Source organism: Thyridium curvatum, assembly GCF_004353045.1.
Source record: "Thyridium curvatum strain D216 chromosome Unknown NODE_30_length_408869_cov_84.441474, whole genome shotgun sequence".
Lineage (NCBI taxonomy): Eukaryota > Fungi > Ascomycota > Sordariomycetes > Thyridiales > Thyridiaceae > Thyridium > Thyridium curvatum.
In genome coordinates this window covers 34,163-51,232 of record NW_022156785.1, presented here as the reverse complement: position 1 = coordinate 51,232, position 17,070 = coordinate 34,163, and the positions used below count along the sequence as shown (strand labels likewise).

The 17,070-nt window shown below is 55.5% G+C and overlaps 5 protein-coding genes across 5 annotated transcripts; 2 read left to right on the top strand and 3 right to left on the bottom strand.

Annotated features, from left to right (window-relative positions):
* Positions 1-281: 281 nt before the first annotated feature.
* On the bottom strand, positions 282-620 carry E0L32_005596 (uncharacterized protein; the record flags this gene model as incomplete). The annotated part of the gene is made up of 2 exons (XM_031140135.1): positions 282-368; positions 474-620. The coding sequence occupies 2 exons, from the start codon at positions 618-620 to the stop codon at positions 282-284; spliced, it is 234 nt and encodes a 77-aa protein (XP_030995607.1).
* A 1,499-nt stretch (positions 621-2,119) lies between these two features.
* E0L32_005595 (uncharacterized protein) lies at positions 2,120-3,396 on the top strand (the record flags this gene model as incomplete). The annotated part of the gene is made up of 3 exons (XM_031140134.1): positions 2,120-2,484; positions 2,555-3,086; positions 3,154-3,396. The coding sequence occupies 3 exons, from the start codon at positions 2,120-2,122 to the stop codon at positions 3,394-3,396; spliced, it is 1,140 nt and encodes a 379-aa protein (XP_030995606.1).
* A 697-nt stretch (positions 3,397-4,093) lies between these two features.
* Positions 4,094-5,949, bottom strand: E0L32_005594 (uncharacterized protein; the record flags this gene model as incomplete). The annotated part of the gene is made up of 3 exons (XM_031140133.1): positions 4,094-4,544; positions 4,631-5,259; positions 5,335-5,949. The coding sequence occupies 3 exons, from the start codon at positions 5,947-5,949 to the stop codon at positions 4,094-4,096; spliced, it is 1,695 nt and encodes a 564-aa protein (XP_030995605.1).
* A 1,915-nt stretch (positions 5,950-7,864) lies between these two features.
* Positions 7,865-9,386, top strand: E0L32_005593 (uncharacterized protein; the record flags this gene model as incomplete). Its single annotated transcript, XM_031140132.1, has 3 exons — positions 7,865-8,263; positions 8,327-8,743; positions 8,802-9,386. 3 exons carry the CDS (start codon positions 7,865-7,867, stop codon positions 9,384-9,386), a joined length of 1,401 nt encoding a protein of 466 aa, XP_030995604.1.
* Positions 9,387-11,971: 2,585 nt separating this feature from the next.
* Positions 11,972-14,106, bottom strand: E0L32_005592 (uncharacterized protein; the record flags this gene model as incomplete). The annotated part of the gene is made up of 2 exons (XM_031140131.1): positions 11,972-13,665; positions 13,728-14,106. 2 exons carry the CDS (start codon positions 14,104-14,106, stop codon positions 11,972-11,974), a joined length of 2,073 nt encoding a protein of 690 aa, XP_030995603.1.
* Positions 14,107-17,070: the final 2,964 nt, after the last annotated feature.

The following is a 17,070-nucleotide window of genomic DNA, read 5'->3' as shown; positions in this document are numbered from 1 at the left end:
AGATAGCATTTGACCATGTAATGCGTCGTATTAGACTGGATTGGGTATCTTTTAACGTTTCCTAACTATCGCAGCCCAAGCGTTCCTCCATTCATCCCTCATGACGAAAAAGGCCCGCGTGGGAAAATTGGTAAATGAGAAATGCAGAGCCGTACAAATACATGCTAGAAACTGCTCCTGCTCGACCTATCTGGAACTATCCCATCTGCCCGTACTAGTTTGTCCCTCTCGTGGAATTCCTTTCCTTCCGCAGCGGACGGCGGGTTGGCAGATGGGGCCAATCAGATAGTACTCGTCGTGTGCCGGTGGTGGCGTCCTGTGGTACGCCGTCTGCCTCCCATGCGGTGGCAAGTCAGGCAGCCAATAATCTGTTTTGAGAGCGAAGAGCTTGTCAGCAAATGGTGTTCCTCGACCTTCTTCTTTATCTTTCCATGATCGAAAAAAGTGAGTGTGCCGGGAGCGTGATGACATACCGTGTCAAAGACAGCGATGACGCCGTTAACGATGGCCATGATGATGGCGCCGATGGCATGGACGATGGCCATGAGGGCAGAGCCGATGGCTCGGAAGACGGACTCAATCTGTGTGTAGAGTGCACCAAGGTCAGCTGCTGAAATCATGATGAGAGGTTCGGAAGAGAGGAAGAGAGGAGACATACACAAGAGACGACGGCACCCATGATGACTGATTTGTGTGTGTATCGAACTGGTGGTGTAGGTTTGTTTGTATGGTTCGAGATCGATTCTCTTTAGGTATTCGTACCTAGGAGGTGGTGCTTGTTTGGATTTAGGATTGTAATTGGATGGATATGAGGTTAGAGACGGACGAGAAGGTGTGAATGTTGACAGGCTAGCCAGGCGGTATGTTTATATATCCATCCATTTGGGCAGATTGAACCTGACTGACCTCATCGCTGCTGGCCACTGACAACCCCCCTGCCGCCCTGCATACCTGCTCTGGTCTCCTGGAGCCAACCACCATCGTCATACCAGCAGGAGATAGCCAAAAAAACGAAAAGGAATGGCTAGGCCTGTCACAAGCGGGTGGGGACCCGGGTCATGACCAAAAACGTACATCATCGTGCTGCCCGCTTGCAGCGTTGGGGTTCTCGTTTGGGTAACCACGGGCGTTTGTGGCTGCCATCACCTGTCGTCACTGACGTCACCTGCCAACGGGCGATCTAAGGCGATCTAAGGGCGGAGAAGCCACACCCTTAGCACCTTTTGCACCCCGCTTTTTATGCAACTTCTTTTTGATTGAACGCCACAGTCCAAATCAGATCGGGTCAGAGATCCAATCCCAACTTGCTTGCTTTTCTGTCTCGTATTGTCTTGGTCGCTTCGACTCGCTTGGGGAAGATGCAGCAAATGACGATCCGCCGGAGCTTAGCTCCGGCTGTCACACCCACACCCAAGGCGCGCAAGTGGGCGTCTGAATGGTTGACAGAAGTTCATCAGGAGCTACCTCAATCTTAACAATCAATATCCTTGTCATGTCCTTGCCCTAGAACTCGGCAGGGCTATCCCACTACCTAAATCCGACGGGCTCGATGCGCACCTTACCTAGGTAGGTAGCTGGTGTCCTTGATGGATGGTCAAATGGTCAGATGGTCAATCACGTGACAGCGCGACGGCGAGGGTCATCTTAGCGTGATGAGGTGGTGAGAATTCGTTGATGCACCACACGCGCAACTGGGATCAAGAAAAGTTGACGAGTTGCGGGATTGCCAACTGATAGATAGAAGAAGTATTTTAAAATTCCTCTCAGAGTATTGGCAGACATGCACTGAAGGGCTACTTTTTACTTTGAGTCCATCAAACCCAGTGAGTGGAGTGGTATTCAAGATATCAGCAGCTACTTGTCGATATGAAGTGCCCCTTGGATGAAAAATCTTGATCGCCCTTTGACGAGTCACCATTATTGTGTTAATCCTTAGCCCGTGCGCGCACGCGCGACCACACACATAATTAATCCTTTCTTCTCTTCCTAGGCCAACAACCCCTCAACACCAACAACCTAGGCTCCCCTCCGTTCCTCTCCTGCCCACCTATCATCATCATCACCATCACCACCACCACCACCAGGCTCTGTTGCCCGCGTCCTGGCTACTACCGCTGCCATGCCTACCTACTCCTCAGAGGACGCCTGCACTGACCGTCCTGACGACCGGTCTCCTGGCCGTGACATCGGCCCCGCTTCACCTGACGACCCGTCTCCCGGCCATGGCATCGGCCCCGCTTCACCCGACGACCCGTCTCCTGGCCATGACATCGGCCCCGCTTCAGGCACCGGCCCCGCTTTAGGCCCCGGCCTCGAGATGGAAAAGGCGTACACCTTCTTCCTCGAGCTCCAAGCCACCAGGTACGACCCGACCAGATCCAAGGTCGAGACCCCGCAGCTGCCGCTCCGGCCCAAGCATTTCCTCCAGCTACAGCAACTCTTCAACGACGACCCCAGGTTCGCCTCCGTTCGCGGCAAGGTTCGGTACGTCTTTTGGCCGTTTCTTCCTCCTTTTTATTTACTATTTGCTGAGACCTCATCTCACACCTTGTAGCTGCACCTACGACTCGGAGACGGGCCTCCTCTCTGTGGCCCCGAGGACTTCCCACTTGCATGCCCTCACCGTCGACAAGCTGGCCATCAGGTTGTTCCGCGAGAAGCTCTCCGTGATCAAGCAGCTTGATGGTCCCACCGGCGACTTTGCGCGCGGCATCATCCACCTGCGAAGTTCAGATCTCGAGTTCATCAAGATGCGACCCAGCCATGGCGACAACGACGATGACAACAACATCCGAGTCTTCAGCACCGAGCCCGATGAGCAGTTCAGTCACCTGCGCGCCCCTTTTCCCGGCATCATCATCGAGGTCTCGGTGAGCCAGAGATGGGAAAAGGTCAAGGACAAGGCCGAGAGGCTCATGCGCAAGGCCAAGGGCAAAGTCGCGCTCGTGATCAACATCGACTATCCCGACCACGTCCATTCCAAGGAGGCGACTGTATCTGTCTGGCGCTCAAAGATCCTCCAGCACGGCCTCGGACCTGACGGAAACCAGCGTAGTTGGAGCTGGTCTCAGGAGGTCAACCAGGAGGTATGCTTGTTGCACATCAATCACCACTCACTTTTTACTGACTTTTGACATCTTCTCTTCCTCATAGAAAATCCAACACTGCGACGGCACCCCTGTCATCACGGATAAGACCATCCCCATCTCGCTGTATGAGTTTGCTCCCTTCACCGCCCACGCCTACAATGGCGCCGACGACATCGAGATGTCACTCTCTTTTCAAGAGCTCCGCTGTGTCGTTCATGAGGTCCAGCAGGAGGTCGCCATGATTGCCGAGGCCAAGAGAAACGCCGGACCCCCCTCGGAGGACGACTCGGAGTCTGATGAGGACTAGGAACCCGGTCAGGGTCTTTGATCGGCGAGAGATGGGCAGTGATTCCCTCTGGGGTAGATAGATGCACCAGAAAGCTGGATCAACTCGATGTGTAAGATAGCGTTGGGTGGGCTGGAGACACCCACAGGTGTTATGCAATGCAATCGCCCAAGACTGCGGACAGTCAGCCATTTACTCTGGTACTCTGAAATTATTATGCGTGACGTGCTTTGGGTGTGCTAGTGCATGTATGACGCCACACTTTGATATCAGGACAAACAAAACTTTGGAGATCTAGATCTTGGCGTAGACAGGGGCATGCCGGCTATGTCATTGGTTTACTTGATGGCTAGCTATCACATGAGCCTACCTAGCTTTCACGGCTTCCCCGCACTGCCTGAAGCCATTGGAGTTCCCTGGGCCCTCTCTAGAACCAGACCAGGAAGTCATCGTGACAACAGTAGAGGCAAGCGAGTGTGAGAAGAGTGTGTAGACATTAATACAGCCGAGAGGGAGACGCACTATGCGAAGAGCATCCTCTTCTCGTGCCTACCTCGCGTCGCCTTAGCTAATGTATCTATGTGGTGGGGAAATGTAAAATCCCCAGACCCTCTGAAGGAAAACGCCATCAAACGCCACACGCATGCATGTATAACACGACCACAATCCATCATCGTACATTTGTCGACCAAAAGAAAAAAGATGCGGCCTCTCTCACTCAGAACCAGCTCCTCTTCTTGGACGACGACATCTGCCGCATGACCCGGAGCCGCTGGAGCCTCTCCCGGTTCCGCGCCTCGAGCATCTCGGTCGCGCCCTGCTCCAGCAGGAAAGGCGGGTAGTTGCCGGCGGCGCTGCCGCCGTCCCGCTTCATCATCATGCCCAGGCCGCCGCCGCCGCCGACGCGCGCGCCGTTGTCCGCGCCGAACTTGACGCGCTGCACCTTGCGCAGCTTGACCAGGCCGTACCAGCAGACGAGGAGCGAGAAGAGCGCGGAGACGCCCGTGACGGCGCCGAAGCCCCAGTTGGTCTCCTCGATGAAGTTCTCGAGGTTCATGCCGTACAAGCCCGCGAGGAACGTGCCCATCGCGAGACCCAGCGTGCCGATGCTGAACTTGAGCTCGAGCAGCATCAGCGAGTTTCGGTTGGCGTCAAGGATAGCCCGGATACTAATTTTGGTCCGCAGAGTTAGCAAACAATAGCCCCACCCTCACACAAGTCACAAATCGATGAGTTGTACTAGGGGTGCACTCACATCTCCTCCGTGTTCCTGATGCCCGACACCAGACTGCCGGCCTCTTGCGCGACTTCGTCGCAGACCTTGTGGTAAGACTCGAGCAGCATCTCGACCTCGGTGTGGTCGTCCTCGCCCCGGTAGATGTCGTGCGTCTTCTCCGTCAGGTACATGGCCGCCAGGTCGTCGTCGGCCTCGAGCAGCTCGTCGATAGCGTCGCGGACCAGCTTGGCCTTCTGCTCGAACGTGCTCACCTTCTTGGACAGCACGAGCAGCATCCGCAGCTTGTCGCGCGTGATGTCCTCCTCCAGCTCGCTGAGGACGCGCAGCACGGGCTCCCGCACCGTCTCGAAATCGGCCTCCAGCTCTGTAGTGACCGACATCATAACCGCCTCTAGTGCGCGGAACTCGTAGGGAAGGCCGCCGGCACCCGGGGCCTGCTTCTGCTGCAGCTTGCCTTGCAGGTCGTACATGAAGGCCGACTGCGGGTAGGAGGTCTTGGATCCGTACACGTCGAATAACAAGACCCGGTCGTGCTTGATCAAGACCTTGAGGTGGAGTAGGTTGAGCAGGATAGCAGCGGGGCGCACAAGGATGTGCGGAAGGTTGGACGAGTCGATCTTCCGGAGATCTCGGGGCAGCAGGCCATACTGAAAAGATACAAAGTTAATTGACCATCTCAAGACTCACGAGCACCCTCCCTGGCCGAGGGATTGTGTTCTCACCTTTGCGATCAGTTCGCTCTTCTTGAACTCGCCATCAACCAAGATAACCTTGCCGTTCTCGTCCACTTCGGTGCAGCGCAGTCGAGGCTCGAGAGCTGATTTGGCAGAGAGCTGTCTCCTCGAGTTGAACATGAACATGTCGTCCAGGCTCTCGGAATGGGGTAGGTCATCGGGCTGCAGAGGGTTGATCTCGCGCCTCGCCCGCGAACCCCACAGCCTTTCATGCCAGACCTCCTGGTTTTCCGAGCCGTCCTTGCATTTCCAAGACCCGTATCTCCTGACCTCTGGCTGATCTGTCGTCGTGGCAAGCTTGGAGCGATACTTGCGCATGGATTTGGGGAGCACGGAGTCGAGGTCCCAGATGCCGGCCTGCATCACGGCATCTCGCCTAGCGACGGAGGTGCACAGCGGCCTCGTCGTAGCCTGCGCTGGCGACCTCGAGGCTATGCATTGCTGAGGAAAGTTTGAAGCTCGCGCTTGGATGCGACGCAGAGGGCTTCCTCCCGGGACAGGGCCGATGCCGAGAAAGAGTTGCTCGGATTGGGACCGGAGGAACCTGAGGAGGGTGTGTGAAGGCACGGGCGAAGTCAGGGCTGACGAGGGTGGAGGCGGCATCGCGCACACAGGCAGTTAGTCCGTGTGCCTTGGCCGACGGTGTGCTTCCCGAGACACCCAGCTGCGGGTTCTTCGCAGGTCGGGCCTTGGGTGGTGGTGTGTTGCCGTTGATGCGGATGCGGCGCGCGGATGCAGTGGGTGACGATATCGGCAGGTTTGGTGAGGAAATCTTTTGGGGAGACTTGGAGACAGGGCCTCGCGAATGTGGGTCCACCGTTCGTATGTTCACGGTGGCCGTGCACTGGGGTCTACAGTCTACAGCTTGAGCCTACATCGCGGGCCACTAGTGGTAGGTTAGGCACCTACAAGTAGGTAGCCCGTTTCTAGTTCCTCACTCCTCTGTAATAACAAGAGTGCTCTAAGCCTTCCAGGTCATTAGCGAAGCGGCGGCTAGGTCACTAGGTGCGAGGGCATGCGGAGACTGGATGCGCCCAGGTTGGTTTCCAACGGGCGCGCACCGCGCACACAAGAATACAGCCTCCCATTTGGCCAATTGGGACTCGTGCCCTAAGGTGGTTGGCTTTATTGCTCGCGGAAAGGTCTGGGTGCAATAGAACTAAGTCATGTATATATGTGCATGCCAATACGCGCGGCTTTCCACAAACCCAGGGTGCAGGCCCGGGAAGGGCTACCTATTTGCGCTAGGTATCGTGCTCCGCTACGGGGAACGAGCCCGGTGTACATCCTACATTCCATGATACAGTCTCGGCGACATGGGACATCGGACAGGGGCCCTCGAGGTCGGGCCGTGTCAAAGCATCGGCTATCGACGCAACGCTTTGGTGGCATCGAAAATCAGCATCAGCAGACGCCTTCACCATTCATAGAGCTGTCAAGATTGGCTATAAAGCTACCAGTCGGAAGAGGAGAAGGGGACTTGCATGTGTGTATGCGTCGACAACTCAACACGGGAAGAGACTGTCGGCGATCAACGAAAGACGATGGCCTAGACGGCGTCTGGGGTAGGACAGCACAAGCCAGGACAGGGGAGTTTGTCGATATTTCCATCCATCCAGACTCGCCAGGATAGTCAGCCACAAATCAGGCCGAGGTTCCAAGTGGCTGGCTGCAGCACACGAGCAAGAAAACGAAGGTAGAAAAAGCAAAGGGGACGAACTACCTACTCGACTGCATGCATCTGCGTCTGCCCGCATTCGAGGTCGGGAGGGGGGACTGGAACTGGAACTGGGACTGGGAACTGGGACTGGGAACTGACAACGTGCCTACCGTTGACCTAATCTGCACCCCCGGAAGAAGCACCGTCTGCAACGAATCACAATGTGATGGCACAAGCAGGAGATTGATATTTCTTCCCCCCAGTGCTCCCTTCCCCTCTCTCTTTTTTCCTTTCTCCATCGGCTATGTTCCCATTCCTCGACCTCGGTTTGTTCCAGATCGTGTGCTTGCATTGACCCTGGTCGTCGTGTTCGTATGCGCCTTTTTCCACATCTTATACTCTTCCTGCTTGTTGCATATTTGCCTCGACATACGGATAGCTTGACAATTTAGTGAGTCTGACCTTCCGAGCAAGCGCCTAAAGTCCAGCTTCCATCCGGCCTGTTCTGCTGCCTGCCCCGCCTGCTATTACGGTTCCTTAGCGTTCGTCCTAAGACCTTCCGGGCGGACCTTAGCACCCCCCAAAGATAGCGCCCGCCCTGAAATTGAGGGACCCCACTCTACGACATCGACACCAAAAGGTGCTTATTTTTTCTTATAGCGCGCCTCGTGGCGATTATTGAGGAACCTCCTCAAGCCTGGTATGCAATTACAAGATTCCTCGCATATTTTCACTTCTCTTGTCACCAAACGGACCTGCCTCGGCTTGCCCGATGGTATCCCTCTTAATTTCTTCAGCAGGCTTGGGGATCAGTGGAGGAGTGCGCGGGAGGTAGCCACACACACACACCAACACACCATGGAACTGACGCCTCTCAAGGTCAGGTGCAAGCGTCGCCTTCCTGGCGAGCCCAAACACCTCCCACGCCAGCTCAAGAAACGCAAGGTGGGCAGGATGGAGCAGTCTCTATCTCAACATGCTGCTGCCCAGAAGCAGAAGCGTGGCTCGCCCCTCCTGGACAAGCTGCCCACCGAGTTGCTCGAGCGCATCTTCGTCGAGTCGGGCAATGTGAACCTTACCCGGGCCAGCCATATCCTGGGAGCCAGACTGTCCAGCAAGGCCGTCTTCATGCGGATGATCCAACGAGCTTTTGCTCCCACTTGGGATGAGTGGTTCGGGTGCATCTCGCTCGAGGTTGGCGAGTACACGGACGCCTTCGGTGACGCCGACCGGTTTTCTGGGAGTCCCCAAGAACAAGTACGCATATCACACTTCCGCTACTGACGCACATAATGACTGACATGAGATGCACTGCGCCAGAGCGAGATTCTGGGCTTTCGCTGGGCAAAGGTACCCCTGCTTCTAGAGGCACAGCAGAGATGGCTGGAGAATCAGCCGCGAAAGGTTCGCCAGGAGAGGCGGTTCCAGCATCTTGCCGACTTCTACAAGGTGCCCCGTCGCATCATCCGCCGTCATCAACACGTGGGCACAAACCATGTCGACTCGGTACATGAGTGTTACAGGGTCGACTTTGAGGCCCACATCCATCGGCTCACGGTGCTCACGCCTGCCGACACGTATCGCGAAGGCCAGAACCGACTCTGTCTGCTGGACATGCACCCGAGAGTTCGGATTCCGGACTGCTTGCTGACTGGGCCCTATGGAGAAGACGAGGTGCATCTTTTGTTCTGGCTCGTCCGCGGCGGGACGCGTATAGCAGCTCAGCAGAGCTGGGAGGTACGTTGCCCCTGTGATCCCTATATCATGAGGATTGTGGTTTAACAGTCCATTACAGTTGACGCGGCAAGGCTTCGACCATATTCTCATGGACGTCGCGTCACTGGATCATGTCGCTATACTAATCCACATGTTTGGCATGCTCGACGTCTTCCTGACGCGGTGGCCGAAGTCCGTCTTTGAGCAAGCTGTCGCCAGAGTTGCCGAGCTGGCCCAAGACGAGAGTCACGAGCGCATCGCTATCTTCCAGTACATCCGGGCGTACTTCAAGCGCGTTACCGACGTCCGTGCCAACATCCAGCTGATGTATGAGCCGAAACCCGAGTCGGAGTACTACTACACCGAATCCGAATCCGAGGACGAAGATGTCGGTGACGATGAGGCCGACCAAGACATAGACGATGCGGCAACCGATATATCGCCGCCCAGCCAGGTGGCGTCCGAAACAACGCAGTCTGCAGACGCGGCTTCTGTGGCGCCTTCGTACACGTCCATCTTCTCGCCCGCAGCTTCGACCGCCGCCACGTCGTCAGCTCGTACGTCTATTTCGGAAGGCTCTCTTGCCGACCCATCCTCCAGCAAGACTGTGTGGGCCTCTGGGGCCATGTCATCCGGATGGTTTAATGAACCTTCGGCAAGCTAAGGTAGCTCATGAGACACAGGCTGGAAGGGTCTCTCTTATCCCTTTTTCTTTGGTGGCTGGGACTTGAACGAGACACGGTCACGTCTCGCAAATACCATTGCAGGCGGCGGAGTTTGGAGTTTCACCTGATATTTTTTAATGCAAGAAAGAACTGTCTAACCCACAGATGGGTTTGTCAGGACCCCGGCTCTCAACGGCTGGTCTCTTGCAATGGTTAATGATAAAAGTAGTAGTGTGGGTAGAGATTCCCCACGAGTAAGATTTACTACAGGCGCTGGATCACGGCCAGCATGCAAATGAACTCTTGTCTCAAAGACACCTCCTTCCCTGCCTGTCTCCAATTTGTGCCTCGCCACACGTGCGTTGGAAAGCGTACCGGACAATCAATGGCCCTTTCATAGCTAAGACATACAGACTTGGACAAGGCTTGCTCGCCCCTTGCGATCCCTGGAGCCGTCGTGTTTGCCGGGGGTCTCCGGCGCTTCCGTATGCGAATGGCACGACGTGCAAGGATGTCGCCGAGCACTAGTTGAGTGAGAGACACTTTTGTCTCGTCCGATGCATACATCACTGTTCGTGTCGGGGAGGGTTTTAGCCGCCCAGGAATAACGACGACAAAAGACAATGTGCACGACCGTGCAATTTTTCCTTCAGAAATGGGAAGAGAGGAGGAGGTCACATTCTCGGTGCTTCATGCCAAGAGGGTTATGCTGTTATCTGCACGATGCGAAAAGAACAGAACAAACTCACCAAAAACTCACGGATTAGCCGCCTACAACGACGGGTCGGCAGCAAGCCCCCCCTCCCCTCCAGTGCTTGTCCAATGGGCTCTGTGCATCAGCCGCCAATCCCCATGACTGTGGCGTTCGTTCTCTATTCATTTTGTGTGTGAAGACCATTCACTGCTGATGTGCATCCCCAATTTGCATCGGAAGACAAGGGAAGGATAAAACAAAGGTGTTTGTTGGTTGTTGTTGCGTGCAGCAGGTGTCCGCGCCCAAATTGAATCGACGCAAGATACATAGTTACACCCTTGGTGTGTGTGCCATTGCGATCCAGATTTCGTATGCCAACCTACCTACCTACCGGGGAAGGTAAACCCGCGCCCTCTCGCCTTGAACAAGGCAATTTTTCTCGATCGAATGGCATTCACATCCCTACCTACCGTGCCTTCCTCAGCTCCTCCTCGATGGCCACAATGTCTGCCCGTCATCCTCCTCCTTTGCAGTGACTTAAGGTACCTACCTGCCAGCACGTGACCAATAGAGAGATCGAACCCCACTTCGTTCCAGAAGCCTGATGGAACACGCAACTCTGATCTTAGCCCCTCCTGTCAACCAAGCCATCTTCGGTGATACCTACCTAGAGCGAATCTTCCCGTTTTAGGTCTTGCATCCCGAGCAGTGGGATGACTCACTCGGTCACGCCGCACCGATCCTTTCGCCCACAGCCTGCTAGGTACCATACCGCCTTGGGTACGATTGGGCTCTTGGTGCTCGTCATCGAAGAGAAAACACTTGTTTTTTTTAGGTCTTCGAAACACGCTGATCTCCAGCTGCCTGCCTAGCGGGCACCCTGGCACGCCTCCGCCTCTGCCTCCGTTGAGGTCGAGGTCGAGAGATCAGCGCGGGGAAACGCTTCACCACCCGGCGCACTCTGTCGGACAAATGACCCCGTTGTGTGTGTGTGTGTGTGCGCGCGAGATTGCCATTGCAGCCTGTCACTTGTTCGAATGCTTCATTCGAGTCAGATGCATGCAAAACACACATCTTTCACCTGACAAGTGAGAGAGGGGGAGGGAATCACCGAAGAACGCCGACAAGCTCCCTAGCTAAAAAAGTAATTTGTTCATTACGAACTCGACTGTCAGTAGTAGCTTGCGCTGCTAGCTTCGACAAAAAAGCTAATCAAAGAGACTTGCGGCATGCTAAAAGGTAGTCGAAAAAAGCCCTTTCCACCCTACAAAGACCCCTGCCGGGAGAATTCGTGAGAGCATCAAAGACACGTAGTTTCTCCAATTTTCAGGAGCTTCCCGTATCAAAGGAACCATTGGAGTGCTCCTCAGCGTCCATGATGAGGCACTGGCCGCCGTGTCTCAATGAGACCTTGTCGATGTATGTGGCGCAAGAGGCACCCTTTCCCATTACCCTTCCAACCCTCGTCCCGTCGCCGCCGCAGTCGCACCTTCATCACCCACACTAGTCAGGTACCAAACACCGACGCTGTGTTTTGACAGGGCGAGCAATACAAGCTCCTCAGCTCTTTCTTGATCGTACAATATAATGATTACTGCTCATCTCCGTGACTGCGCCGTTGGAAATGCCGAGTACCTTGCCAACCCATTCCTGGTCCCTAACCTATGCATGCAAAACGAAACACGCTTTTACTCCTTCCTTGGCCGGCGTCTAGGTTTCGTGTCTATAAAACTCGATGTCCTTCCAAGGTGGGATCAAAGCCCTGCTGCTCTCCTCTTCTTCTCGTCCCCGTCTTTCTGACAAAGAAAAAAGTATGCAATGCGCTTGCGCTGGAGGGCACCCGTTCCGTCATGTAACGGAGCCTCGGGAAAATCGCCGGTCGTACGTAGCCTAGTTGAGAATACCAGCCCACATACCAGGTCCGCCCACGCCGCCCATAGCGGAGTGGAGTGAGGACATGCCATAAGGCTGGAAGGCTTCGGCGGAGCAACAGACACGCTTGCGACCCTCGTTCAGATTTGCCCTCACAGGGATTTGCTGGCTGTCAGAGTTTGTGCGGATTTCCAGTCTAGGCCGCACCAACGTATCGGGCCACGAGCGCTCACGAGTGAGCTGACCCTTCAACATGTCGCGGACATTGTCTTGGAGCGAGTTGTCCATAGACAGCGGGCGGCTGCGCTTTGAGCCGGCCTTGACGGCGACAGGCTGCTGCTGAGCAGGCAGGTTGCGGTGAGAGTTGTGCAAATCTTGCAGAGCTCGGGCGGCGTCGTCCATCTCGCGCTCTCTCTGTGCCAGGGGAGTATCCAGCGACATGTCAACCATATCCTTAGCCACCGGGCCGGTGTAAGAATCGGGAGACGAGCTGATACGGTTCTCCTCGTAATCTTCTGGGACCGAGGCAACAGTAGGTTTCAGGCTCAGCCTCTCACCACAAAGCTTCGCATACCGGTATCGCGCCTGAACATCCAATTTGGTTGACGGCGCGCTGACCAGCGAAGAAGCAGATGAGATGGAAGAAGAGCGTGAAGTTCGGGACGAATCCGAAACCATTGACTCGGGAGAAGAAGCGGTGGAGATCGAGTTGGCGAGCGAGGAACGGCGGGTCGTGAAGTAACCCTGCGGAGATGTGTCCTGTGGGGCAGCCCACCGGTCGAGAGCTTGGGTCGCATGATACTGCGAGGCTTGCGCCAGTGCCAGGCCCATCGACGACGACTTTCCGAGAATAGTGGTCGCAGCACTCGCGGCAGGAGTGCTGAGTTCAGCGGATTGAGGCGTGAGCCTCGGCGTAGGTAGAAGGCCTAGTGCCGGAGCCACCCGACCGGCAGTGTATCCCGCAGCCGGATGAGGCTCCATAGGCAGAGGCGTACCAAACGATTTGGGCATCGGAGTGGCCTGGTCGGCCGCTTCATACCCGAAGTAGCAAGGTCGCTCGGACCTGGCAGAAAGGAGAGACCTTGGGGAGACGACCGAGAAGTCATGCGATTTGGCAGACGCGGGCGTACAAGGAGCCAGGTCGTCCACGTTGTCCAACTCGGGGGTGAGCTGCAAGATGATCTTCTTGAAGTCGTCGCACTGTCGCTCGAAGTGCAGCTGAGCAGCACCGCCGGGCGAAGGCGGCTGTGGAGGGGTAAATCGCATGACACAGTCGGTCCAACGATTGTAGACCTCCTCAGTGATGTGCAGGCTCCAGTTTACAGCGTGAAGGAAAGCCATCTCGTTCTGGAAAATTTCCTGGGTCGCCAGGCCGGATATCTTGCTCCACGCTCGGGCAGAGTAGTTACGATCCTGCAGATACTTGGAGGCCAAGATCAGAGCAGCAAGGAACATCCTTCGGCCGCACTGCAGGGCGCGGGTGGCATGGGAATCCTCGGGCTGTTCCATGGTGAAATCATGGTCTGGGACGTGAGGCTTGATCAGGATGAGATAATAGAGAGCAACTTGCAGCGTCGAGTAGCTGGTACGAGATCTGCGAAGCGTCTCTTGGATGAAGGTGCGCAGAGACAGCATGCCGCTGCTCCCGCCATCATTACGACAGATGACCGACGAGGTTGGCCAGATGGCCTCAACAATCTGCGTCGATGAATCTGAACAACACAAGGTTAAACACACGAAAGCCGGGATGTTGCTGTGACCTGACATGGCTTACCGACAAGGTTGTCAACAAAGTTGACCTTTCGGTCGACCTGTCGAACTAGTTGCGGAGGGCATCCGGAGCGCGAAGTTGCCGAGTGGCTGGTCCGGCGAGGGTTCTTTCGAAGTTCGGATGGGACAGTCTCGACATTGCGTGCTGGCGCGCAAGAAGCGTCGGAAAGTTGAGAAGAGAAAGCCAACTGGGAGTCGCAGTCGGAGGTGGGCGCGGAAATAGTCGTGTCGAGGGAATTCTGAGAGGATGCGACAGACCAGACAGAGCCGGACGAGGCTGAGGCTGAGGTCGCTAGTGAAGAACAGTAGGGCGCATTGGGCGCGTTATGCAGGTGAAGGGTGTTGCTGATAAAGGCAGGCGAATCATATTCGTCGTGCCTCATCTTGGTTTAGCGTGGGTAGAAGTGGTCCCCAGAAAGATGCCTCCAGTCGCCGCCAAGCAGAGTTGCCGATAAATCGTTTTCGCAGTAGACAAAATCGTGAACCTATCGAGACACGAGTCCTGCAACAACCGGCATGAGATGGGCGCGGGTTGCTGAAGGGACAGATATCGAGAAAGGCAGAAGGCTAGTTAGACAGAGACGTCTTGAGCCGACTTTCACGAACGATCAGACCGGAGAACAGGGCGAGGCTGGCGACTGGAGTGGTAGAAGTAGTGAGTGCAAAATGCATCGTTGACAACACTGTCGTGATCATAAGAGCGGAGAGTGTCGAGTCGGTACGGCGAGGCTAGCGCTCAGACGAACCTAGCCACCATATGTACGACTGAAGAAAACGAGGAGCGGAGATTTGGATACGGGTGGTTTTCGGAGGCCGGGTGGTCGGCTGTGTGTGTGGCGTGGGCGAGGGCCGGTTGGGGTTGGGGTTGTCGTCGATGGGAGGGTAGGGTGAGGGAGTTGAGGATAGGTAGATAACCGACGAAGGGCGACGCGGGTGGACGGGGCGAGAACGGAGGATGCTGGGGAGGTGAGGTCTGAAATAAATGAGAGGAGATAGTGTGACTGATGACTCTTTGTTGGAGTACTGTGGCCTCAGGGGCGAGCAGGACCTGAGAGATAGCGTGTAAGTGACATGGCCCAAACGACTCAAAGTGTGTTGGATGACTCTTTCGCCCGGATGTTTGGCACCAGTGGCGAGGACGATTCACAGCGATGACCGGCGGGCGGTAACTGACGGGGGAGAGAGAGAGTGGAGGGGGACGGGCAGAAGACCCAGGTGGCTCCAACTGGTGACGGTGCCAAACAATCGTGGTTTGCTATGGGCGTGGTGTGACTGGGTAGGGGAGAGGGACTGGAGCGGGTGGGAGCCTGAAAATGGATCCCCCTTTCCGGAGGGCAGAGTTGTGGCGAGGACTAGCGCAAAGTTTTTGGCTTGCGACCGAGCAGGCCAGATGAGTCCTCGGATTGGGCGACACGAGGGCGAGAGCAGGCTGGGTAAGATGGGATGGGAGACAGGCAGGGGGGAGCGGCGTGAGAAAAGGTGGAGCTTGGCTTCGGAGCCCCCATAAACAGAGTGTGAAAGGTTGACTCGCTGGGCTAGACTGTTTGACTAACACGGCACACGCGCACACCCAAGTCCTCCCTCTCCCACCCCGCCAAGAGGCAGGGGAAGAGGGATTCGTTTAGCCACCGCCAGCCAAGGCATATCGAGTGAGGAGTGGCCCGGTGAGTTTGGAGAAAGCCAAGGGTAGGTGAGTGAATCAGTGTGCAATGGAAATTGAAGGGATGAATGAGTGAATATGCGCATGAGAAGACGGTCGGGTGGGGTGAGTGAGCAGTACTTGTGAATAATGCCTAGAAAAAGAAGACGTCTTGGCCGCCGGGAGGGAAGAAGAGGTGAGAATGAACAAGAATGGTATCGACTTACCCTATTTCAGATCACGAAGGGCAAAGAAATGATGAGTCTTGTTCGAAATCCGGTCTTTTTGCCTCTTTTCTTCTCGTTCCCTACTTTTTACAGTCTGGGAGTGATCACAAGAAGAGGATAGGAAAATGACCAGATATAGCGGATCAGGACAGGCTGTTCGGAGGTGAGGTGCTGGTGCGGTTTGTTGTTGTGAGTGCTGGAATAGTCACCCGACGTTTGGTTTTTTTCCTTTCTCTTGTTCTTTGTCGCAGGTGCAAGTCAATGCCACGCGAGAGAAGACTGATGAGACTGAAGGTGAAGGTGCCAGGCAAACAGGCCAGGCCACACACAGACAGACACGAGTCGGATGAGATTGGAGGCAGGTATAAAGAGGAAAATAGAAAGGGAAAAAGTGTCGACAATGAACCGGGATCCAAAGCTGCAAAGGAGAAGAATAGTACAATGGGTTAATCTCTCAGGCAGACTACAACGAGTCGCTCCGGTCTTCTAGATGGCGTATTCGAACATGGCGGACAGCTGTTGTTCGATAATAAGGGGAGGGGAGAGGAGGAGATGCAACACCGGGAGATGGGACTGCTGGTAGTTTTGAATGATGCCGGCCAAATTGGGGATTTTCTCTGGGGGTGGGCGCGAGGATGGCAGGATGGGTGGACGAGACTACACTACGAAACTGGGACTTGCTTCTGCTGGCTGGCTGTCTGCTTGTCCTTCCCAGTCCCCTCGCTCTTCCCTCTCGACGATCGGATCTCGAGCAGTTAGTGGCTGCGTGGGCTAGTTACCTGGGCCATCGGCCAGCCCCCGTACAATTACTGCGGGCGCACCTCGCCCATACAAGTAGAGTTTCATGGCGTGGTACTTTGCAGGAGGGCCCACTTGTTGGCGGGCAACCACTCTCTGCCAGTTCATCCATCCAAACCACCCACAATTTGCAGCAGTCCCCCCTGTCTAGCGCCTCCAAGACTCGCCAGAAAGCGGTTTAGCCTCCCTCGCCGGCCCCCTCTGACCCAGTGCGAAACGGGCCCACGATGACGAGCAAGAAGACCGTATGGAGTAACGAATGGACAGGGAGCCACCACCCTGACGAGTCACTCATGGGTCACCCATCTCTCTCACACCTCGTACACACTGACTAACACCGCTCACAGCGAGCCTGTGGTGTGGTAGCTCTCACTCATTCAGATTGCCCCTCAGCTCATCCATCCGGTCTATCCATCACGCCTCTCTGCCTGGTGAGCCGTTCATGTGTGGATGGATGCTGGATCTTTGCTTCACCTCCGTCTAAACAAACACAAACACATGGTTATATACAAACATGAGGAGGTTACCAGGCCCTGAGGATTGACTTTGAAGCGCACAAACAGATGTTGAGAGCCTGAGGCCCCCGAGTCCTCATTCGCACGACACTCCCGATACATGGTCGATAATGAAGTGTGAATAGTCCCATCATAGTTGCACGAGTAGAGGCTGTTAGTTGACTTCAG